The sequence below is a fragment of the Podarcis vaucheri genome, assembly GCF_965113315.1.
Source record: "Podarcis vaucheri genome assembly, chromosome: 5".
Lineage (NCBI taxonomy): Eukaryota > Metazoa > Chordata > Lepidosauria > Squamata > Lacertidae > Podarcis > Podarcis vaucheri.
In genome coordinates this window covers 37,612,132-37,637,238 of record NC_138763.1, presented here as the reverse complement: position 1 = coordinate 37,637,238, position 25,107 = coordinate 37,612,132, and the positions used below count along the sequence as shown (strand labels likewise).

General features: G+C 41.0%; 2 protein-coding genes across 5 annotated transcripts in view; one reads left to right on the top strand and one right to left on the bottom strand.

Moving 5' to 3' along the window:
- Positions 1-8,347: 8,347 nt before the first annotated feature.
- Positions 8,348-24,510, bottom strand: SEPTIN2 (septin 2). 3 transcript variants are annotated; one of them, XM_082221908.1, is made up of 13 exons: positions 24,388-24,510; positions 22,309-22,336; positions 20,172-20,295; positions 19,184-19,270; positions 17,188-17,311; positions 16,141-16,275; positions 15,888-16,005; positions 14,674-14,775; positions 14,230-14,375; positions 13,200-13,283; positions 13,009-13,066; positions 11,842-11,954; positions 8,348-10,568 (listed from the first exon to the last, which is right to left on the bottom strand). In XM_082221908.1, exons 2-12 carry the CDS (start codon positions 22,315-22,317, stop codon positions 11,850-11,852), a joined length of 1,092 nt encoding a protein of 363 aa, XP_082078034.1. In that variant the 5' UTR covers positions 22,318-22,336; positions 24,388-24,510; the 3' UTR covers positions 8,348-10,568; positions 11,842-11,849. The 3 variants fall into 3 exon arrangements, with proteins under 3 accessions (XP_082078034.1, XP_082078035.1, XP_082078033.1); XM_082221909.1 differs by lacking the exon at positions 24,388-24,510 and adding an exon at positions 24,003-24,144 and having other exon boundaries at positions 22,309-22,360; XM_082221907.1 differs by lacking the exon at positions 24,388-24,510 and adding an exon at positions 24,003-24,144.
- HDLBP (high density lipoprotein binding protein) overlaps positions 24,307-25,107 on the top strand; it is a 59,345-nt gene continuing 58,544 nt past the window's right edge. Inside the window, exon 1 of one of the 2 annotated variants that reach the window (XM_082221708.1) lies at positions 24,307-24,443. The gene's annotated coding sequence lies outside the window, so the exon portion shown is untranslated. The remainder of the gene's footprint in view (positions 24,444-25,107) is intronic. The other variant, XM_082221710.1, reaches the window with a different exon arrangement.

Here is a 25,107-nt window from a genome sequence, read left to right as displayed (position 1 = left end):
CACAAGCTTGTAAAGAGTAGGATGGGACCCGTTGAAAGCATCAGTGAGAAAATTAAGCAAATGCATAAATAAGAAGCTAGCACTGTAAAGGGAAGGGGTTTGGGAAGACTACAAGAAATGAAGGAAAATTTTTAATTTTTAAAGATGTAAGAGATAGAAACACCCCCTGTATCATATACATACATTATATTATAGTTAACTGTAAATATAGCTTGTCCTCTAAGCCTTTACTGTGCAAGTTAGCAACAGGGCTCATGTAAGAAGTTATTTTGAATTGTATTGTGTAGATACCAACAAGCACTACCTACTTTTATTCAATGCCTCAAAAAGTATATGTATTTTATAGCAGCACATAATTATTTTCTTTTTAACCCTTTAAATACTGGGAGCATATTTAGTTATATTGTTGATAAAATAACACTATTATTGCAAACTAATTGATTTTAATTGTACTTACTGGTGATAAAACAGGTTTATTGTTTTAGCCAGCTTATAAGAAAAACGTCCTTCTGCAAATATACTAGACTAAGCATAGATATATGTTCAAACGCATACATGCTCTGCAACTTCTTTTTCATCAATTTTGAAGTTCAAACGCCTTGTTACTTCCTAAAGAATAAGCTTACAGAATATGAAGCAAAGAAAACAAGGCAGAAAGACCCACTCAAGTGATCAAAACAAAGCTAGCAAATAATGTATAAACAACTCTTGTTCAAAAGGAATAGACCAAACAGAAAGGGAGCAGCAGCAGCATTATATGTAAAGGATGTGTATATTGTGAAGAGATCCATGACCTGGAGCATGGAAGGCAAATTGATAGTAAATGGGTAAAACCTTTAGAAGAGGAAAACAGCAGTGACCTTACTGTGGGTGTCTGCTATAGATAGACCTCCAAGCTAGACTGAAGACTTCAATGGTGTTGTTGTTGTTTAGCCGTTTAGTCGTGTCCTACTCTTAGTGACCCCATGGACCAGAGCATGCCAGGCACTCCTGTCTTCCACTGCCTCCCGGCAGTTTGGTCAAACTCATGCTGGTAGCTTCGAGAACACTGTCCAACCATCTCGTCCTCTTTCAAACATTCAAAAAGGAGAAATATAGTAGTCATGGGAGATTTCAACTACCCTGATATCTGCTGGAACTCAAACTCTGCCAATAATGTAAGGACCAACAAATTCTATTATTATTATTATTATTATTATTATTATTATTATTATTATTTGTACACCGCCCTTCATCTGCAGATCTCTGACAATTTCATTTCCCAGAAGGTGGAAGAAACAACAAGGGGATCATCTGTCTTGACCCTGGTCCTCACCAAAAGGGAGGAACTGATGAAGTGGAAGTACTGGGAAACCTTGGGAGGAAGTGATTGTGTCCTCTTGTGTTTCATGATACACAAGCAAAGGAAAACTGAGTGTAGTCAGACATGCATTCTGGACTTTAAGAAGGTTGATTTCAAAAAGCTTAAAGAACTACTGGGTGAGATCCCATGGTCAGAAATTATCAAAGAGAAGGAAGTCCAAGATGGTTGGGAGTTTTTTAAAGATGAAATATTGAAGGCACAAATGTAGACAATTTCAACAATAAATAAAAGTGGGATGCATCTAAAGAGCTGAGATTTAAGAATGGCATGTATAAGAAATGTAAGAAAGAGGAAATCACTAAGGAAGAGTATACATGAGTAGCCAACAGTTGCAGAGTGAAGGTCAAGTGAGCCAAAGCTCACAATGAGCTCAGGCTTGCAAGAGGTTGTTTAGCTATGTTAGGAGCAAGAGGAGGAACAAGCAAGTATGTAGTAGGTTCTCTGCGTGGAGAAAACTGAGGAAAAAACTTTGTGATAACAGAATAAATGATGCAAAAAGGAAGCTGCAGCCAAGATAGGAAAAGAGGTGGTAAAGGAACACCTAGCTACTTTAAATGAATTCACATCTCTAGGGCCTGATTAATTGCACCCGGGGGTATTAAAGGAACTTGTGGATGCAACTTCGGAGCCCCTGTCTATAATCTTTGAGATTTTTTGGCGAACAGGTGAGGTCCCTGTGTCTATTCTGTGACGCTCATCCAAAGAAGTGTGGCATGTTGCTAATGTGAAGGGGGGATGTTGCAAACCAAATCTTTTTTAAATGTAATGATGTATCGCCCTCTTGTGGGAATGATTCCTGATTGCATGATGCCAGAGGAATAAAACAGTATTTCATATTTACCCAGTCCCACTCTGCTCAATGAAGTTTCCTCCCAAGTCCTACATACTGTACATGTGTACAGCTAAATTTTAATTCTGGCACCAGTGTAAGTTATCTATATTAGTTGGCATCCGGCTGTCTCAGGAGATAATGGAGGAGTGCGCCTTTGAGGGGTGAAGTTAAACTGTTGGAGAGCTACAGCGCTGGCTGTGGCTGTAGAGCTCAATATGGGACAGATGTGTTTTGTTTCAACCGGAGCAGAAGAAAGGGTCCAGTTGTGCTGCTGCTGCTGCTGCTGCTGCTGCTGCTGCTGCTGCTGTTTCAACTCTTATCCACTGTTCATATTCAGAGCTTGCACCATGCTGTGGGAGAACAAATCCAAAGTGGAAACTTCCAATTTTAAATCAAATTGTTGCATGCTAGCTATATATATTCAAATATTTGCTTCATCACTTTACTTGGGCTCCCAAACTTGAAGCAGTAAATACAATGCAAGTTGTTTTTTTCTTATTGTTTTATCTCAAAACACTTGTATTTTGTCTTCATTTTGTCCTGCTTACATTCTTATCTGCACGCAGCACACTGGCTCCAAGTTCAAATATATTAAATTGGCACAAAATTGTGCGAGTTTTATTAGAATGTATGGGAAGGAGAGTCCTGTTATGAGAATAATACTAAGAACGGATAGCATAAGCTTACGTGACCTTGAATGCAGTTAGTCCTGCTAAACAAATATATATATATTACCAGATTGGAGAGGAAGGCAGATCCTCCAGCTGAATCTGAATTATTTGTATCCATTGTTCAAAGTACAAGCTACCAATGAGTTCAGCTACTACTGCATCATTGGGTTGTACATAGGACACTGTTCAGCATACAAATATCGAAATTTCCAGAGAGGGAACTTACCTTACTGTTGGAATGTGAAATGCACCAATACCTCAATAGGTTCTCTCCTTGTTCACTCCCTTCCTTGCTACATTGCATTAGGGCATGGTTAAGGAGATAATGAGAAAACTGGTCAGTGTGTGAAAAATGAGCTCCTTGAAGCAGAAATAGTGGGCAGAGCAGCAAACCTCAGCAATCCAGATTCACTTCATCTCTCATCACTCTATCTGGATGGCATCATACCAAATGTACCCTTATTAATAGTTGTGTGGCACGTACCGTATTTTTCGCCCCATAGGACGCACTTTTTCCCCTCCAAAAATGAAGGGGAAATGTGTGTGCGTCCTATGGGGCGAATGCAGGCTTTCGCTGAAGCCTGGAGAGCGAGAGGCATCGGTGCGCACCGACCCCTCTCGCTCTCCAGGCTTCAGGAAGCTATCCGCAAGCCTTGCAAGCCCGGTGGGAGTACCCGCGGGCTCACAAGGCTTGCGGGCAGCAGCCTGCAGCCCCCGCGAGTGTCTGCAAGCCTCCCGCGCCCGGCAGGATGTCCCACCGTGTGCGCGAGGCTTGGGGCGGCAGCCTGTCGCCCGAAGCACGGGGAGCCCTCCGGAGGGCTCTCCCTGCTTCAGGCGAGTGTCTGCAAGCCTCCCGCGCCCGGCAGGAGGTCCCACCGGGTGCGCGAGGCTTGGGGCGGCAGCCTGTCGCCCGAAGCACGGGGAGCCCTCCGGAGGGCTCCCCCTGCTTCGGGCGAGTGTCTGCAAGCCTCCTGCGCCCGGCAGGAGGTCCCACCGGGTGTGCGAGGCTTGGGGCGGCAGCCTGCCGCCCCGAAGCACGGGGAGCCCTCCGGAGGGCTTCCCCTGCTTTGGGCAGGTGAGCGCAAGGCTTGGGGCGGCAGCCAGGGCTGGGGGGGGGGAATAATTTTTTAAAATTCATTTCCCCCCAAAAAAATGAGGTGCGTCCTATGGGCCAGTGCGCCTTATAGGACGAAAAATACGGTATATTTCCTAAACTTTCTGCTTGCACAAACAGGAAATGTACCATGCCAGTGGAGGTGACAAGAGTTGGGGCCTCATATGAACATAAACTCCCTAGGTGTCATGCATAATCATTTCAGCAGCATGATCATTTCACCAGGAGCTTAGTCATACATTTATTTTGATCCCTCAGATTTCTACAACACCAGAAAAGTCCAGAAGCAAATTTACTGTTGCACGATAGGGTGCTTTTGCACAGTAATTGGGATTTTTTTTTTTAAGAACAAGGTTCACACACCACTGAGTGCAACCTCTGTTGGTTCTTAACTGGCATAAGATAATCAGCTAATTAGAAGGCAGAGACAAACAGAAAAGGGAATGCCTATTTTTATGAATGAAAGACTGAAGTTGCTTCTCATACACAAATATTTGTTGGTGTGGACAACTCCTGTCTCATTTTACTGGGGTGGAAACTGGCTTAATAGCCAAATGGTCAAATGTGGACAAGTCCATACTCTCAGTTGAGTATAGGATTGTGGCCATAAGCAATTATTTACCCAACGACAGGAAAAAAAGATTCCACTGCTAAATTGCTTCCCCCTGTGACTATTGTTCAAGCTCTAAAGAAAAGCCTGGAGCGAGTTTTTCCATGACTTAAAGGCTGGTAAATTTTTAAAAGGTTACCTCATCTGTAGCTAGATTAAACTAAACAAACTTTTAATCAACTAAAGAGAAACATGTTTAAGCAAGGAGTCTCTCTAAACATTCTCTTTTCGCTCATTTGGTATAAGGGTCATGGAAAGAAAGAAAATTCAATACTACAAAATGTAGGTAGGATTACCAACATTTAACTGTGAGGTTTAACATTCTGCTCTAATAATCCAGGTTTAAAAACATAATGCAGACTTTCACCCCTTTTGTTGATTCAATATATGGTTGGTAATTGCAGGGCTATTACTGTGGTTTATTTTAGATATCAACATTTCTGCAATGCTAAGCGTTCTCTGCTGTTTGATATAACAATCTATGAAGAAGTAATAAACATGTGTATGTGATAATGTAATTGTTGAACTAAAGTTCACAAATCAATTTTGAAGTTTTTTGCAAAAACCCTTTGTTTCTTATATATCATATATTTAATTTATTCAGGCTGCAGTTTAGTGTATCTTATTTGGGATTAAGCCCCATGACATATACTGGGGCATACTTTCAGGAAGCAGATACAGGATTGCCCTATAATTATTTTCTATAGTTTTTAATTTAGTCATGAGATTCTGTACAATCAGAGTTCACTGAAATTCACAGCTTTGCCAATTTCCCCCCAACTTTTGATAATTAAAAAATATTAAATTAGAAACTAAACACTTTTCAGATGAGATACTAAAAATTACAAATCCTCATAAATTTTGGTCAGGGTGCTTGAACAAGAACAGATCTTTGAGGTAGGAAGATATAAAGGAACACTGATCAATGAACCACCTGCAGGATCAGAAATATTGGTCATATCAGCTACAGTTTAAACGCTCTGAAAAACTTGTTTTTCATTTGTGTTCCTTTAAGTCTCAAGCATCACAAAACATGCACCCTTTAATGTTCATGGGCTGCCTGCTTAGGCAGATCCCCAGGTCCAGGCAAGGTAATTGAGAAAGGCTCCCATTAATTTCCATTTTAAGTTTGTCCTCGATACCTCCAGTGAAAGCTACCACCTTTATTTGCTGTTAAAATGAGAGAGTGAGATGGCTTGACTGCAGTAAAGGCAGGATGGGGAATCTGATTTGGCCGCTGGACCAGATCCTTATCCAAATTTGATGTCAATATCCTGATGTCACAATTCTATTTTCTGCTGCTGTTGATTGCACCTTTGCTTCCTGCCTTTCAGTATTTTTAGCCAATGGGTGAAGCTGGAGCTTCTGACAGGGACTCATGGCAGCTTACAGATAAAAATAATACATTCTGCTTGTCAGACACCTTACTGTACTGTGTAGCCAGATTTGGGCCTTCTACCACCACTTGCAAAAAAGCATACAAATACAACATAAAATACTGCAGCAGAGGGCCCAATCAACTTACGGTATAGTTGGGCCCCCAAATTCCTGTTGGCATCCCTGCAAATACTGATCACACTACAGTGGTACCTCAAGGTTACATACGCTTCAGGTTACATACGCTTCAGGTTACAGACTCCGCTAACCCAGAAATAGTGCTTCAGGTTAAGAACTTTGCTTCAGGATGAGAACAGAAATCGTGCTCCGGCGGCGCAGCAGCAGCAGGAGGCCCCATTAGCTAAAGTGGTACTTCAGGTTAAGAACAGTTTCAGGCTAAGTACAGACTTCCGGAACGAATTAAGTACTTAAACTGAGGTACTCTGAACATAAATGGACCTTGGAATCTAGCAAGCTGGTATTTCACCGAATGTGAACATTTTAAATAGAACTGTCTCTCTCAACTTCAGATGTATCAACTGTGTCTTCTCAACTTCTCTTGTGAACCCAAGAGCCTGTTGGATCAGTCCAAGGGCCCATCTAGTCCAGTTCTAACTGTGGCAAACCCTTAAGCGCACTTTCCCCTCCAGTGATTTCCAGCAACTGGTATTCAGAAGCATTACCGCATGACTGGGGAGGAAAACATAGCAATTGTCACTAGTAACCACTGATGGCCTGACACTCCATGAATTTGTCCCAATTCTCTTTTAAAGCCTTTCAAGTTGGTGATCATTACTGCTTCTTGCGAGAGTGTGTTCCACAGTTCAACCATGAGCTGCATGAAGTACTTTCTTTTATCTGTTCTGAATCTTCCAACATTCAGCTTCACTGGATGTCATAAGAGGAAGAAACTTTCTCTATCCACTTTCTCCATGCCATGCATAACCTTATAAACTTTTCTAAACTGTCTCAATTGCTGCAACCTTTCCTAATGGGGTGCTGCTTTATCCCCTTGATGATTTTGATGAACCTTTTGCAACTCTATGCCTTTTGAGGTGCACTGACCATTTGCTGCCAGTTTAAATCCCCATGAACACATATCCCCCCCCCCAACGTGCATCACTTTACCCTTGTTTACATTTAATTCCATTTGCCATTTTAGCACCCATTCACTCAGTTTAAGCAAGTCCTTTTGGAGCTCTTCACAATCTTTTTAACAACCCTGAACAGATTAGTATCAACAGCAAATCTGGAACTGCTCACCTCTAACTCTAGATCCTTTATGAACTAGTTAAGAAGCACAGGTCCCAATACCAATCCTTGAGAGGGACTCCACTTTTTACATCTTTCTATTCAGAGAAATGCTTTTAAGTACTGAACACAAGTTATTTTATTTCACACACTCTCAAAGCTAGTTACAGAAGATTCTTTATCTTAAGCAGCAAAACAATTTTACATGTTTCATACAAGCATTTCTTCATTCTTAACTTATCCAATGAATTAAGCAGACACACGCATTATGATTTATTATTTTTATTAATAGTCTTGGCTAGTGTTAAAGTGTACAGGAAAAAATTATATGTTAATATTGTCATACAAAAATTAGCCCTTGGAATATCCAAATATTTTAGAAAAATCAATAAAAAGTGTAATAATATACTTGTAAAATTGTAACTATGTTTGTTACTTTTCTTAAAGAAGTGGGTTCTGAAGTTCTGCAGAATGAATTTTTTTAGCTTGCTTCAAAACAGTCACATCTCTAAAGATACTCAACTTTTAATAAAAAAAAAATCAAACAAGAATTTTTGTAACTATTTAGTAACTAAAATTTAGCAGTTTGGACGGTTACAAGTGATCATAAAAAGCCAAGACATTTCAAAATACAATTCCACAGGTAAAACCTTAATATGCAATGAGGTTCTAATCAAAGCAACCAACAAACAAACACATGCAGATGAACATATGGAATAATTTCATAGATTATTTAATGAAAACAAAGGTATTTATAATAAAATGTTAGGCTTATACTAGTTATTTGGCACACACTACATTTTCACAACTTTTCTAATACTGGAAAATTACCATCTCAGTGCTGTATGGTTTATTATTGTAGTAACCTCTTATATAAAACACGGATATTGTGTGAACATGTTCTTGGCAAAATAAAGTCCCTCGAAGTGTGTTCAAAATAAGTAGAATAATTTAACTCCAATAATATTTATGTAAGCATATATAATACAACCATGCTCTATGGGACACAAAGAGATTTTAGTTGCTACTTTGGAAGAGGAAAGGAGGATAAAAAGAGATACCAAACTAAACTTTGTTTCATTATGATCACATTTTAGTAAAAACAGTTTCCTAGAATATTTTAAAACAGGTTTTGTTGATTCTACTTAGGATATGTACATTCTGGGTTAGACCCAGACCTCTGAATGGCACTAACAAATTCCAGGGGAAAAGGAAGGGTTGGGGGAGAGCAGGGGTGGCAATTTGCACCAATTTCCCCTTCACCTCCTCCTATCTACAATCTGAACATCTACTCTGAAGAGTTGGTGGGAGGGGCTCTAGAACATAGGGAGTGGCATGGAAGGCTGCAGGAAGGGGAGAAATCAGCAAAAATGTCTTGTTCTCTGCCACACAGCCCCTTGCATGTAGGGCTGCTCTGGGTTTAGCCCTAGGCTTCTACATTTCTCTTACCTTTCTTACAAATTATATTTGTAACAAATCCGATTATTATATCTGGGATTTTAAGTTGTTGATGTGGAGTTTTAAGTAACAGAGTTTAGATAACATGGTAACAGATAAGAGTTAAAGGGAAATTATATATAATGATTAGAAATAGTGTCAGAATTACATGACAATATCCACATTCAGCCTTTTGGCACTGGGTGTACTGTTTAGTAACAATATATGCTGCAATAGCAATGGCTGAATTGAGCAGTATGTCAAATAGAGCCAAAAATGGGCTGTTTTTTGTTTTCTTTTTTTAAAGAAAGCCAGTAGCATACTATGAGATTTTTCCCTTTTCTCCTGCATACATTTTTCAGTTTGAATGTTCCTTCACTTATGGCAATAAAAACTAAGCTGAGAGTAAGATCTTGTTACTGTTACCAAAAACCAAGTAAATGAAGCCTTGCTTCAAGAACAAGCATTTTCTTATCTTACCTCTAGGATAAAGGGGAAATGCAATTTAATGATTAAGCAAGATCACTTCATTTTTTAAACTGCAAATATCTATTTCTGCAGAATTGTCAAAATAAGCCACCAAGTTCACATGGGGTATTTCCCTGCTTTACTTTTAATAATCAAAATTATTGCTACTTGCTGGGACCAGCAAGTTTTTACTCTGTATGTACATCTTCAGCTTGATCTGTCATTATCTGCAGACGCATGCAAGAACAATAGCTTTCCTCTGTTCTCCTTAACATACTGTATATACATTACAGTATAAGGACATGAAACATATCAGATTATCAGAATAGGGGTGTGAAAGCAACCAAGAGCAGGATGTCAGCACACAACCTACAGATTCACCCAAGTTCCTGTTGTTCCTTAAGATGAAGACTAAAAGGATGTGTTTGTTTTTAAGCACAGTGCAAATGCCCATGCATGGAGATTTTGGGGCTGCAGATAAAGAGGCTACCAGCAGCAGCCATTCTCCTGACTATGGCATCCTGGCTCTCCCTTCACTTACAGAGTATGTGCCCAAGACTGGTCTATCATGCTACTTTAAAAAATATTTGACCTTTTTAAAGACAAAGTCCCTGAAATATTATAAGATTTGCTTTCTAAACTGCACAATGCCTTTAAAAACTATATTGGTTTTTCTTAGATAAAAACACAAAAGGTTCATGTGCGGTAGGTACTTGAAAAAATGACTATAAACCTTCGAAAGGTAGGGCAGTGCAGGAGTGATACAGGCACAGAGTTCTATATGCTACTAAATATAAGAAAAAATGGCACTGAAGATTTCCATTTTGTCACTTACATTGTTACTGGATCAGCTACATGCAAAGAACTGCATCCCAGGGACCAAAAGTTCACTCAAGGCTTTAGTCACAGTCTTCTCCAGCAAAAGCTCCCAGCACTGATCTTTCATGTGAGCATTAAAAACCTTATGATACTTGTGGGGATGGTGGTTTAAAGTAGTCTTAAAACTGTATGCACATTAGCCACACTAGGGTATCAGGGAAGGCTGTGGAGGAAATTCAAAGCTCATATGCGGACTTTGGACCTCAGGATTGTTATCATGATCAGTTGATTCCTTCAGTGCAAAAAACAAACCCAAAATAGTGGTAGTAATCCATATTCAGATGAAAAATATTAGCTAGGAAGTATATATATCTTTGTAGCCAGTGTAGTAAAATCAGCTCAGTAAAAGAGTAGTAACCAAAGTTAAAAAAACAATCACGTTACACCATAACATTAAAATATTAACTATGTCTTAAGTTGTTTTCAAATGAGGCATTACAGAAATGACAATACAGTTGCACATTGAATGTGAATGGACCTCCCAAGTCACATCAGGATAAGCTTCTCTCCTCACAAAATACGTCACTGTGTCACAAGTCTCAAATGGCTCCAATTCATGAAGGTATCTGCCAAAATGAAAATATTGAAAGGTACAACTGTTATTTACCTTTACATTTTGAAATTGAGCTGTAGTGCAAATATGAATTTTGAAATAGCTTCTCAGCCATGAATCTATGGAGCAGCAATGCTCAAAGTAAGACTCTTGCTACAAGTATTGCTTTTAAAAAGTAAGAGTGGCATGTATGTTATATCTGTGCTTTATGCCATCAAAGTGCACCACTATAGTTCTCTACTAAAAAGTTGTAAGCTATAGTACATGTAAACTCTTTTACCATGTAAATTCCTGTCAGGCAGGTTTCTTCCACCATTTTCACTACTCCTGCTTGAGTGAAACATTTTTTTAATAAGACTAAAACTGTGGCTATCAACCCTATTTTAGCTTTTGTCCTACCCCCCCCCGCCCAGTTCCCTTGATTAACTATTTGATTCTTCTTCCTTCTTTCACCCTCCAGTTGCTTCATGATGACTTGTTAAGTAGATGCATGAAGTTGTGTGTCTTAAGCGGAGGTAGAAAAATCAACTGCCCCCATTTAGTCTATAGTACAGGGGTTTAAATCTCCTCCCTGTGTTGTAAAAGAAAAGTAACATGGGTTGTTCCATTACTACATATTCAGCACAACATATCTCTATTGCCTCAAAGCCAAAGACTTTCTTCACTTCTATTAAATGTAGAACATTCCCATGTTCAAAGAGAGTCACTTATATTTCTGAACTCCTCTTTTACCTCCGTCTCTCCCCATTACTAGAACACAATCCCCAGGAGATTCCCTGCAAAGGAATGAGGCCCCCGGGACTGAAAAAACTTCTGCCCCCTCCACAGCTCTTACAACATTTCCAAGTTGGGGAAACGAGGGCACAGTACTAAGGTGCCTCCATGTTTTCTCTCTTCCTGGTCTTAAAGGCCCGATTCCATGTAGGGCACAATGGGTAGTGGCATGTGCAGCCCTGCAAAATTTGCAAGGCTAACTTAGAATTACCACATTTCTGACACTGCAGCCCATGGGGGCTATCCAGGTGCTGCTGGAATGTAACCATCACCAGCTTCAGTCAGCATGGCCATTGATCAGGAATGATGGGAACTGCATCAACAACATATGGAGGGCACTACATAGGCTTTGTCTAGAGCAGGGATAGTCATATGCACACCAACACAAGCATGTAGAAAGTACTACACAAAGACTGATCCAGAAGTCAAAATGTGCTTAAGACACACAACCCTGCTTTTCTTGCATAGCAATATTTTACAGATAATGGCTTTTCTATTAAAATGTTTCTTACCAAATAATTTAAACTTTGTGCCCATGGATGCCATCACTGTCTCCTTCTCCACCATGCCTCTGCATCTGCATCTGTGCCTGCATTCTTGCAATCATCTCCTGCATCCGACGGAGCTAGAAGAAAATGATACAATCTTTACCGTGTTTTTATTCTGAAAATATGGCTCTTCTGCAGATGATGTTGTCGTTTTGCAAAAATGAGTATAACAAACTGCTTTCTTCTTCCTTCCTCATTACAACAGACTATGGTACTCATAGTCTCAAAGTATGGTACTCAAAGTAGTCTCAAAAAAAGAAAAGAAAAGGATACATTTAACAGGTAGCCAAATGATTAAAATCTGCTGAACTCAGTGCTATTTAATCACAATTAAATGTACATAGGACCACAGCCTTAATTTGAAAAGTACAAATCAAAGCTTGCGGCTGCAATTTTGTATTAAAGCTGCAATAATGAAGGTTTCATTTATGTTTTTTGGAATCACAATTTCTAATGTGTGTGTCTGCACAGAGTGCACAAATAAAATGAATATTTAATTTAGCATTAAAAGAGCAAGATGGGAAACTTGCAGTTTTTAGCCATGGGCATTCTAAAATGAAAATTGCTAGACAGAATAGCTATGCTCAAACAGAACACTAGGCCATGGTTTAGAATGAGAATGAGCTGCAGTGAACTCCAGACTAATTCTCCTCCCACTTCACCTCTGGCTTGGCCAAATGGAGATTGGAAGATTCTTTTTGTGCTCCATATTAACTACAGCTGAGCATGGCATTTGAACCCTTAACTGAAGTTAATTTTAGCAGTCATTAGCTGAAATAAGCTAGTTTCATCAACTCAAGTTTTTTCCCCTCCAACAAACCATAGTTAATATTGATTCTTTGCGCTTGTTTCAGCACTAAACGAAGTGTAGTGAACAGTAAGCACTGGACAAAGTACAAGATTTACTGGACTTTGAGGCACCAGTTAACCTTCTCTTCTGATAGAGCATTCCCCAACCCTCTGGCAAGATATGTCTGAGGCAGACAACCAGATATGTCTTGCATGGGTAATATATATCTGGGCTTCAATGGAAGTGTGACTGCCTTTGTCCCCTCAGGAGAACACAGAAATAAAAGAAAAACATCAATTGTGAGGTATTAGATGTATTTTAAGTAAAAATAAAATCCTTACTTCAGCTTCCTTTTCCAGCAAGATTTGGTCTTTGTTAACTTCTTCATCTTCAACCTTCCTATATACAGGGAAGGAAGAGGAACAAATAGACAGAGAAATAGCTTTTTATTAGATCTTTTTGAAAGAAAAGTATCACCACCGCACATCAAGGCAATTCAATGGAACTGCAGAAACAAAGAAGAGGTACCAACCTGCCACCTTTTTTAAGTCTTTCAGAACGGAAATTTTCATAGTGAAGGTCTTGAGTAACTTCCTGGAGATCCTGCATGTGAGTGCTGGAAAAACAAAGAAGCACAATGCTATATATAGTTTGTGACCAAGAGCTAGAATGGATGTGAAGGAATTCTGGCAAAATATGCAGTGTGAGGGAAAGGTTGGGGAGTAGGAAAAGCTGGGAGAGTCTGAGGACTGTGCTTTTACATTCTGTAGGGGAAAATCATCCTGGACAACAGACCTGTACAAGATGCAGAAGTCTTACCCATGGATCACCAAGGCTAGCTTTTCGCACACAGTTCTGAACATAGTTTATGCAAATTAGCAAAGCTAATATCGCACCAACACTATAAAGTACATAGCCTCACCCAAAGAATCTTGGGAATTGTCATACCCCCAGCCCTGTCCAGTCCTTCTCAGAAAACTACACACTTGAAAACTAACTTTAGAAGAAGTAATGCAATGTAAAGTTATAGAAATCTGACTGGTGAATGTTCTTTCTGGACAAAATAACCATGCTAAAGACAACAACATCAATATCATTTCCATAAATCATGCAATTAACCAAGAACACATATTCAGCTCATTTTCTTTTGTGGTCCAATTTCTAAACAGTCAGGAGAAAGGATAGGGCAAAACAAACCAAGCAAATTTATGTAAATTCAGCTAATGCTTTAAAAAGCACATTCCCTATATGGCTGTTTGACACTGCAGTATAGGGAGTTTCAACTTTTATATTGTTTGTCAAGATTAGCTAACTTGTGCAAGGCCCAAGCCAAAAGTCAAATCTAACAGCAAAATTTCTGGCAAGATTATTTCTAGAATTGCCATGTGGTATAGCATTTAAAGAGAGTGATGATTCTGAACACTTCTGCCCCCTGAAATTATTTTAATCCTGTTAATAATCAGGGAGAGATACTAAGCCTCCTTAAAAGTTCTTGTTGAATGTTTTTGTGGGGAAGATGAAGTAACAACGGATAAAGTAATGAAGTAAAGTAATATGCTTACATTAGCATGGTTCTTAGCTTTAAGAAGTCATTATGCTCTGGGTTCTCCACTTCAACAACTCCCCAAGGATAGAGGCGACCTCTAACCTTTTTGCCTTTGGCCTCAATCAGCTGATTGGATCCCACTACACAAAATGGAATGCTAGTCTGAAATTGAACAGGATAAAACAAATATGTTACAACCATATGGTACTTTCCTATGCAAGTAGTTCCATAGCAATAACCACCATCTCAAGCATTCAAATGAAGTGGTCAATTACTTTATTAGACATGGGAGCTTAGGAGCATAAGTTGTGTAGATGAACTGCAATAGAGGACAAATCTTATCTGAAGGTGTTTCATTTACAACTTGAGGACAACTGGGAACAGTCTATAAAGAGGAGGACATACGGCATCTGATCCCTTCAATGCATCACTGTTTCTCCACCACTGATACAGGCTTTACCTTCAGAAGCCTGGTCTGTTCTTTAAAGTCCTCATCCTCATCTGATTCAGCATCAGGCAAGTGATATATCTTGATACTATGTTCTTCAATTTCATCTAGAATCTGAGCATAAACAAACAAAAAACAAAACAAAATTAAACAAAAACAAAAAACAAAGGCATATGGGCCAATCTCAAAGGCTGCGGGCTGTTATGCCAAGCCCTGACTTGGAGTGCAACAAGTAGTAGTAGTAGTAGTAGTAGTAGTAACAACAACAACAATTTTTATACCAAAACTTCAAACATTAAAAACTTCCTGAAACAGGGCTGCCTTCAGATGTCTTCTAAAATTCAGATAGTTGTTTATTTCCTTGACATCTGACAGGAGGGCATTCCACAGGGCGGGCGCCACTACCAAGAAGGCCCTCTGCCTGGTTCCCTGTAACTTCACTTCTCGCAGTGAGGGAACCGCCAGAAGGCCCAATGACTCCCTTGAGAACAAACTAGATCTCCCATTGACCAAAGACTGTTTCTAGCCTTAGATATCCCAACAGCCTCCCCAGAGCCATCTCCGGGGTATCCCGCAGAGATGCCCTTTGTGTTCTTGTCATTTCAACCAGCAAATGAGCCATTAGAAGAGTCTGAGGGAGAGGTTGAGCCATCTTTGTCCTCAAGAGCTCAAGTGTCTAAAGATTCAAGTCCAGGCCACAGACCCACAATGAAGTGTGCTTCTGAGAGCCCTAAGTCACCTTGTAGTAAAACCCCAAGTTGGGAGTAAGGAGACCCTTAAAGACCAGCAGCTGGCCTGCAACAACCCTTACTTTGAGCTTCCTAACTGCTGGAACAGCACAGACCTCTAGCTCCCTGAATTATCTTCCCTAAACTAGATCTCCTTGGCTGCTGACTCCTGATTCCTTCTGATTCTGACCCTGGGTGATGTTTTGGACTTCAACTGATTACTCATGCCTGACCCTGTCATGTGTTTGACTTTGCATGCATGACTTATCCTACCATTGTTTTGTAATTTCATACACCAGATTGTAATCTCCTTGAACTCTACAGACTTGGGGCAGTCCACCCATAGACTGCACTTGCTAAAGCTGGGCAGAGGTACAATAGGGCTCCCCTCCCCCACTGCATCCCTCCATGACCTCCAAGCAGCTACTGAAATTTAAAGCTTTCCTTGGATTCAACATGACACAAAAAACTACAGTTGAAAAGTTTGTCAAAACTTACTCTTTTCTTCAGTCTTTCTCGCTCCTTCAGAGTAAGAGTATCGGCTTTTGCAATTACAGGCACAATATTCACTTTGTTGTGTATGGCTTTCATGAACTCAACATCCAAGGGCTTAAGTCTAAAAATAATAGTGTTAGAATTTTGAGTTATTTACATAGTTTTTTAAAAATAAAAAGCCTAATATTATGCAAAAGGTTTGGCCACTGTATAAAATATTTTTTTACTACAAATCTACAAGTACTGCTATACATACCCATGACCAAATGGTGAAATGAAATAGAAGCAGCAGTGAACTCTATTGTCTACAATATGCCGTCTGTTCAAACCACTCTCATCATGAAGGTAACGCTCAAACTGTTCATCAATATAGGATATAATGGTCCTGAAACTTAAATAAAATATCACATTTATGTAAACATCCCTTTTCTGCAATGCTGAGCAATAGTTGCTCATGCCAAATCAAGCAATTATTTAGAAAGAGCAGTATCAAAAAGGAATGAAGCTATTAATAGCTCTTTAAAGCCACTCCAAAAAGTACACATGTACATGTGTGTGTATACATATAAACAAAATATGTATATCCACCAAATATAAGGCTTTGGGTGGTATCCAAATGTATTGCTCGGTTGATGGTAAGGTTGAAAAAGGCCTGACGTATCCTCCTGAGGATTTTTTGGGGGGAGGGGGGACAGGGGAGCACTGGCAATTGATTCCTGCTCTGTTGCATGAAGGGAAGATTTACCATCAGCCGATGAACACCTTTAAATGCAATCCTATGCTTATATGACAGAGGTCCAGGAAAGTTAGGAAATGATGAAGAGATGCACACTGAACTGTGGAATTGGCAATGAGCACAAACAAAAACACAATATTTCCAGCCAACAGATGCTAAAGAACAGAAGTAGAAGCTGTTTCAACACAGCATGCTGCACTATGAGGCTGCAAGACATTACTTACAGAATGAAATCAGGTTTTGAAAGAGGACTTGGTGGAGTGGGAGAAAATGTAAGTCCTAATCATAATTAAGTTTTTCAGTACCTGTCCCAAACAGACCTATTACATATAATCAGTCAGTAGATTTATATGCTGCATTTTCCAGATTTGATCACAAAGTGGTTGGAGGGAAAAAAACCCATGCTAAATACACTAACCAATACATACAGGAATAATAGTTCAGCAAGTGACAATTCATTCAAAATATATCAAAGGAAATTAAGTTGCCAACAAGCCAATTAATGAATTCAAGAACTGAACATCTTTGAGTACATATTTTTGACCTATGGTCAAGTATATAACATACCAATCTCGACAATTGATGGCATCACCGTATCCTGGTGTATCTACCACAGTTAGACGGAGCTTTACACCCCTTTCCTCAATTTCAACTGTTGAAGCTTCAATCTGCACAGTCCTTTCAATTTTCTCTGGAAAGGCAACAAAATGTGATCTCAGGATGGCTGAAGGCAAAATTAAGAGCCTTTGAAGCAAGATCAAGAATCAACAGTAACTAAGTATCTAGCTAAACTACAGCTGAGCCACAAACAGCAAAATAATCTGTATTTTTAACCACAGTGGTACCTCCGATTACGAACTTAATCCGTTCGGAGGTCCGTTTATAAACTGAAACTGCTCGTAACATGAGGCATGCTTTTGCTAATGGCGCCTCCCGCTGCCACCGCGCGAATTCTGCTCGCATCCCGGGGCAAAGTTCGCAACAAGAAGCATCTACTTCTGGGTTAGCAGAGCTCATAAGCCACAGCGTTCGCAAGGAGGATGGTACGTAACATGAGGTTCCACTGTATTGGTAATATCATAGAATTAAAAAGTTTAAAGTCTCCAAGGCCTTCTGTTACAAAAGGAAAGACATCTTCTCCCCCACCCTAAAACAGATCAATCTATATGGCCTTGATCACAATTTGCTATGAGCCCAACAAGGTTTTCTGTTGAGCAAATACATGCAAGTGTCAAAAGCAAGAGACTCAAACTACAAGATACAAAGGAAGGGCAAAAGAAACAAGGCCTAACATCAAGGCTAAAATAGTTAGTAAATGGGGAATAACTCCCTCATGAGGAATACTGCATTGCATTCTGACTTTTGAACTTTATCAGTATTTTTTGAAGATCAAAAAGGGGAGAGATGAAAGGAAACAATTATAAATGATTTACTATAAAAAAGTAAGAGCCTTCATCTAGGACCATTGTGTCAGAAACAGTGATCTTATTCACATGTCCAGCTTAACCATAAGGTTATGAGGATGAGTCACAGTGAGCATTGGATTCATGCCCTCTCCCCTTGAGAGTGGATGAGAAGGGATTGGGTTGTTTTAGATAAAATTCAATTTAGTGTTATGCCTCAACCTTAAAATGTGCTGAATGCAAACTACACCGAATGAAAAATTCTAAGCTCTTCGATGCTGCACCAGAGAGGGAGGGAAGGAAGAGGACATGAGCCCAGGACCTACCTTGTCTCATTCAACTACAGTTTAATACAGTGGTACCTTGGGTTAAGAAGGGATGCGGGTGGGCTGTGGGTTAAACCACAGAGCCTAGGAGTTGCCAATCAGAAGGTCGGCGGTTCGAATCCCCGTGACAGGATGAGCTCCCATTGCTCGGTCCCTACTCCTGTCTACCTAGCAGTTCGAAAGCACGTCAAAGTGCAAGTAGATAAATAGGTACTGCTCCAGCAGGAAGGTAAACGGTGTTTCCGTGTGCTGCTCTGGTTCGCCAGAAGCGGCTTAGTCATGCTGGCCACATGACCCGGAAGCTGTACGCCGGCACCCTCGGCCAATAAAGCGAGATGAGCACCGCAACCTCAGAGTCAGTCACGACTGGACCTAATGGTCAGGGGTCCCTTTACCTTGGGTTAAGAACTTAATTCGTTCTGGAGGTGTGTTCTTAACCTGAAACTGTTCTTAACCCGAGGTACCACTTTAGCTAATGGGGCCTCCCGCTGCCGCGCGACTTCTGTTCTCATCCTGAAGCAAAGTTCTTAACCCGAGGTACTATTTCTGAGTTAGTGGAGTCTGTAACCTGAAGCGTCTGTAACCTGAGGTACCACTGTATTATGTTCAAACCAGCCAAGTGGCTTTCATGAAATTGTTTTCAACTGCTCAGAAGTCTGCAAAAAGCTTTGCATATTTTTATGACCACATGGGGTAAGGAACAAGGCACTTAACTGGTACAAAACTGCATTAAGCACCCATGACTGGAAGTCCCCCCGCTTTTCAATCCTGGCTTACACAAATTAAGTGTTTAATAAGATTCAAAAACAGAAGACACCAAAATTTCATGTTTACCAGCTGCTCCTGGGATTATTCTTTCTGGATAAAGATCTGTTAAGAACAGGCTGTTTATTAGAGTAGATTTTCCCAAGCCAGATTCACCTAAGAATCAATTTGAAAATAAAACCGTAAGAAAGTATTACATATTAATGAATCAGCAGAAGGTTGGACCTTTCACTATTGTTCATTGTTACCTATTTCATTCCAAACTTGGCAACAGACAATGAACAGTTAATATTCTTCAGGCTTACAAAGCACACCTTCTAAATAAGTTAGTATTGTGACAATTATTTTCAGTGTTCCCTGCATGTAGGAACAAGCTCTTTCTGGGAGAAACCCAGTTATGGGGAAAGCTTCACATCTTGACATTCTGCCTATCAGACATCTTAATACTTGTGTGTGTTCCCAGACTTATTTTTGGGAACTCCAAACCATCTGCAAAAGAAATTACTAATTTGCATATGGCAAAAAATGTGTGCAATTTTTTGTGTAATGTTATCTTGTTATCCTGCCCTGTTAACAGTATCAATGAGGGGCAGGCTATAAATCGTTTAAATAAATAATTAAGGAAGGCAGCATTGTTTCAGATGGTGGCACGGATCTAATTTGCACTGCAAGTTAGCATCACTATAATAATCTTTACAAATGTTTGGACAATTTTATCTAAAATCCCACATTAACTGTTTATTCTTTCATGTGCTGGAGCATTGAATGGGTTACCCAGAAGTTGCATGATCAACTTTCCTGATTCCCTAATTTTACTTCCCAAGAGGCATTTCCGAATCCTGCTATCAGAGAACCTTAAAAAAGATTTCAGCAATGGAAGCTGGCCCACTATTCTATAACTGAGTTACAGATTCTTTAACAGGTTCAGATTTATACCTGCTAGTTCTTGCGAATAATGATTACTTCAGATATAATGTCTATACAGGATCTTCAAGAACAAAATTATGAATAATTACTAAATTCTACTTTAATTTATTAAAATAAAAAGTGAGCTTACCAACCACCATAAGGGTGAACTCAAAGCCTTTTTTCACAGACTTCCGATGAACCTGGTTTGGAAGGTTTGCAAATCCAACATAACCAGGAGTTTCTGGATTTGTAAACTTTTCAGCAGGCTGTTGCTGAAAAGAGAAGAATGTAAATTACAGAATATTAAATACTATTACATTCTGCTATTTTGAGGTGGAAAAATTGTTCATGGAAAAGCTACCTACTCTCTACACCTCCTCTGATTGTTCCTTCCTCTTGACTCCAATTGTGGAGTCTGGCCTGGCTCAAAAAAATCATTCCAGGCTTCTTACACCACAATTTATTACAACAGAAGTATCAGGACTGAAACCCTTTCCCCCTTGCCCCTCTTTGCCATTAACAAACTCTGGCTTGTTTTAAGACAGAATTCCCAACACAGGTGTACCTAGGGTCCCTTGCACCCTTGGTAAGGAGCTGTGTTGGCACCTCCCCTCCCCTATCCGGAAATATCACTTTACTGCAGAAGACAGGAAGCTTTTCCTGCATTTGATCTCACCATGACAGCAGCGTCACATTGTCACACACACACATATATGTCATGCACTCCATAATCCAATATCCAATTTCTGCACTCCCGACAAGGGATGGGTTTTGCTAGCCCCTAGGTACGCCTCTGATTCCCAACTCTGACATAGCCATGCTTTTCAATCAAAAAGGAGGGAGCAGTGTTCCTGCTTCTAGGGCTCTCAGCAGTTTTTTATACTGTTGGCTACAGTATCTTCCTGGACTAGCTCTGTTGGATAGTTTTAGGGGCACTTTTTTAGTGGTTCTATTCCTACCTGTAGGGCTGTGCCCAGAGAATAACATTGGGGGATTGCATCTCAGTCCCATGATCCTTGTGCTATTGTATTCCGCAGGGCACAATCTTGTTGCCAATACGCTGTTGTTAGGTAGCAGCTATTACAAGTTATGGGGCAAAACATAATCAGTACACTGGTGACATGTAGCTCTATTTCTCCATAACACCTGAGTTAGGAGAGGCTGAACATAAACTGAGTCTGAACACCAGACATTGGAGTCACTGTGAGTGAGTGGTTCCCCTGTCAGAGAAAATGACCAGTTGCTTCCTCTGGCTGCGGTTGCACTCAGACTGAAAGAGCAGGTTTGTAGTTTGTGGATGCTCCTGAATCCATCTCTCTCACTTGAGGCTTAGGCAGTCTCAGTGCCTAGAAGAGCCTTTTACCAGCTACAGATGGTATGCAAACTATGGTCATTATTGGATAGAGATTAGCTGGCCATGATGATTCATGCATTGGTAACTTCAAGACGTGATGATTGCAAATGCAGTCTACGTGGTGCTACCTTTGTGCTTGGTCTGGAAGCTCCAGGTGTAAAGTTATGCAGCTAAACTTTTGGTGGGGGAAAACTACTGTCAGAACATAAATTGAGTGCTTAAAATTCTGCATTGACTGCCAATATGTTACCAGACCAAGTTAAAGGTTATTGTACAAATATACACTGACCTTTTGGTCTAAGATACCTTAAGGAGTGCCTGATTCTTTATATCTCAGTTTGATCACAGAGATCTTTGAGGGATGCTTTGTTTGTTGACCCCCATATGGCTCAGATGCGCAGCTCATGTCCACCAAGAGCTGTGCAATCAGTTCTGCGCAACTTCACCTTGGCTAAGATCAGACAGGCATCCTCCCTGTTGAAATTCAGGTGCTTGATAAAGGCTTTAAAGTAAATTTTATTAGGCCTATTTTCTGTTTACCTGTGGTTTCTATACTTTTAAGCAGCATATTATTTGACTTATCCACTGTTTATTTATTGTTCTGTAACCTGCTCACCAATTTATGGTGAAAAGTGATGTATATGTATTGGAAAAAATAATAAAAAATAATAAATAGAAATAGTACTAAGTGACATGGTAAAAAGACTGCGGGAGAAAACATGACTCTTCTTATTTCCATAGAGGTAGAAGTAGTTTTTTAAAATCCATCCAATCCATCACCTAACATGGATTAACATGGAGATTTTTTTTAGAGAGCATAAAAGCAATGTGATTATATTCCTTCATTAGTTAATTTAGCACACCAGTATCATATAAGTGTTTATTCAAAGAACAAACCATCAAAATAGTTATGAGCAAAGGCACATCTTACCTTGGACATGTTTATGGAGGTGAAGAATCTGGGGGGAGAGATCAGTTTTAATCTGAGATATTTAAAAACAGGTCTTTGAGAGATTATACAAAATTTGGAAAAAGAACCCACAGAAAATTGTCGTTTAAAATTGATAAAATCTTATTACATTTCTGTGAAAAGGAGCAAGTGAAAGAGACTTTGGTAAAATGGCAAAAACTGAAGAGATGTCAACCATGTGGTTAGTACATGACCCTGTACTAAAACAGTACTGGGGGAAAATAAAAACTTTAACTGAGAAGGTAGTGTGTTCTCTCTTTTAACCTCCACAAAAGATCATCTATCAAGAATTGACTAGCTAGATAGTAACTACTAGGTTATAATAAATGCTGGTAGTAACACAAATACCAAACATATATGATTGGGTAAATTATTAGCAACAGCCAAACTGACATCTTTTATAATAAAAGAAAATGATCAAAATGGGAAAAGTTAGTAATTTAATAATGTCATGTCTACATGCTTGAGTGTAATTTTGGGAACACATTTTGAAGTTGTGACTTAAGCACCAACATCCATAATATCCTGCAGAATAGGAGTGCGAAATCCGAGTGGAATTCCTAATAATTAAATACTGCATATGCCTGTTTCAATAGGAAATAGCTCTCTGCGGACATCAGAATTATGTATGGAGCTGAACCCGCCCACGACTGGAATGTGGGTCCCCTGAGAGCTTTCCAGCATGTCCTCAACCTACAAAGGTTTTGCCCCTACAGCTCATACATGCACAAGTGGAGAACTATTGTTGGGGGAGAATTTTCATTTCGCTCGTAACTCAACTTTGCAGCATAAGCGCTGAGGAAGTTATCCAAACAGATGCAGGAGTCGGGAGAACGTAATCAAGACTCCCACTCCGTAAGCCAGAATCGCACATCCTCTGCAAACTGCCCCCTAGAAGGCCCACCCAGCACGTCACTCCTGCTCTTTCAGCACACACGACACATCCCCAACCTCCAACCGGAAATCTGTCGCTATACAGAGCGAACACAGCTGTGCTGTTCTTCTCCGCAATGGCATTTTTGAAATCCTCCTCTTTCGAGGGCAAGGCGCCCCTGCGCGCGCCCCCCCGTCTCTCTTGGAGGAGAAACACCCACCGGAGCTATGAACCCTTCCCAATTCACAAGCGATTTTCCTCCCTCGCCATCCTGTACTTGACTGGTAACGTGGGAAGGAGCACCCGATGGTCATCTAGTCTCCACACACTCCCCCCCCCACAATACAATGATCGCAAGTGTTTTTGAGAGCCCCTTTCCCCGATGCATTTTCGTCACGTTTGCAGTCAACTAAACTTGCTGACCCATCTGCCTTTTTGGCGGCGGAGAAACAGCGTCAGTCGCAACCCCTTTCCTCCCCACACACCCCTTTCCCCATTTCCTTCCAGCCCTCTGTTTCCTACTCCCATCCGCTGCTCTGCATTTCGTGGCGAAAATGCCGCCCGGGAGACAGCGGAGGGGCTGAAACCAGAGCAAGGGATGGCGAGGGAGGGGGGGCGGGGTCTTTCTCCCCTCTCCCCTCACAGACTGAGACAGGCAGCGGCTCCCAGCGGGCCACAAGAACGCACGCGGGCGCGCGCCGAGGGAAGGAGCCCGTGGCCACCATCCCTGGCCCGCGGTTGCCCAGCCCCAGAGAGAACCTCCTCACGGGCAACGCCTTACCTGGCAGCCGCGCCCCGTCCTCGCTTGCTAAAACGCCGCCGCAAATCTTCGAACCCGCCCAACCGCTTCACGGAGTTTAGCGGCGCATGCGCGCTGGCGCCTTCCCACCCCCCCTCCCGCGGCCTGCGTCCTTAACCCGTCTCCATCCGCAGCGTGAGGCAAAGACAAGCCTCTTCGCGAAGAGCGCCCCCGCCCCGCGGCCCAGCCTTCGCACGCGACAAAGGCATGGGGGGGGGTTGTAACAAAGGCGCGTGCGCGACTCAGCCAATACTGGCTCGCTCAGCCCCGCCTCCCCCAGTTGCTATAGTGATACCCGAGGGCAAGGATGGGGGGGAGGAGTTTCCCCCTTTATCTTGGCGGGTCACGCACAATCCCTTTCCTTTACCAAGATGGCGGCTGGTCCTTCGTATTCGGCATAGCTGTGCTGCGAGCCCATGCGAGGTAAGAACGTATGCCTCCTGCAGGCCAGCCAGAACGTAAAGCGTGGAGCGGTAAAGGTATACACGGGGCAATTTGCTAGTTTGACCTTTCTTTTCATGAAGGTTTTGTGGCTATGGCGAGATCACATTACCGGAACAGGGCCTGCAACGCGCGGGAGCGCCGATATTAACCCTCATTAGTAACTCTATGGTGTCTTCAATTTCAATTGGCTGCTGAAGGGCACGTGGTGTCACTTGCCCAGTACCATAGAGAGTGCGGGAATGAGAGGTCGTAGGCGGGATAGTCTAGAGGTGACCAGCTGTGGGGGTTCCTTTGCATTACTTCGTATTAGGTTCCGAACGGTGAACCTTGCGCTTGTCTCTTAACCCAGTAATTCATTGCAAGCCGGGAAAACTATCAGTGATCTCGAGCCCGTCTTTTCCACTCCCACAGAAGCAAAATCATGTGTGTAAAATGTTCCCTACTATAGTTTAGGATGGCCAGATACAATTATCACAAAAGGGATGGTGTCTTTCCTTATCCCTACATACCAACCACCTAGCAAATGCCATATATTAAGCTACTGGCAATGTACAGAAGCCCTGCTCTCCTTTGCACCTGGTGACCCTGTTATGTTCATAGACTACTGAGACCCATACAATGGAGAATTTAGCACTTGTTCATA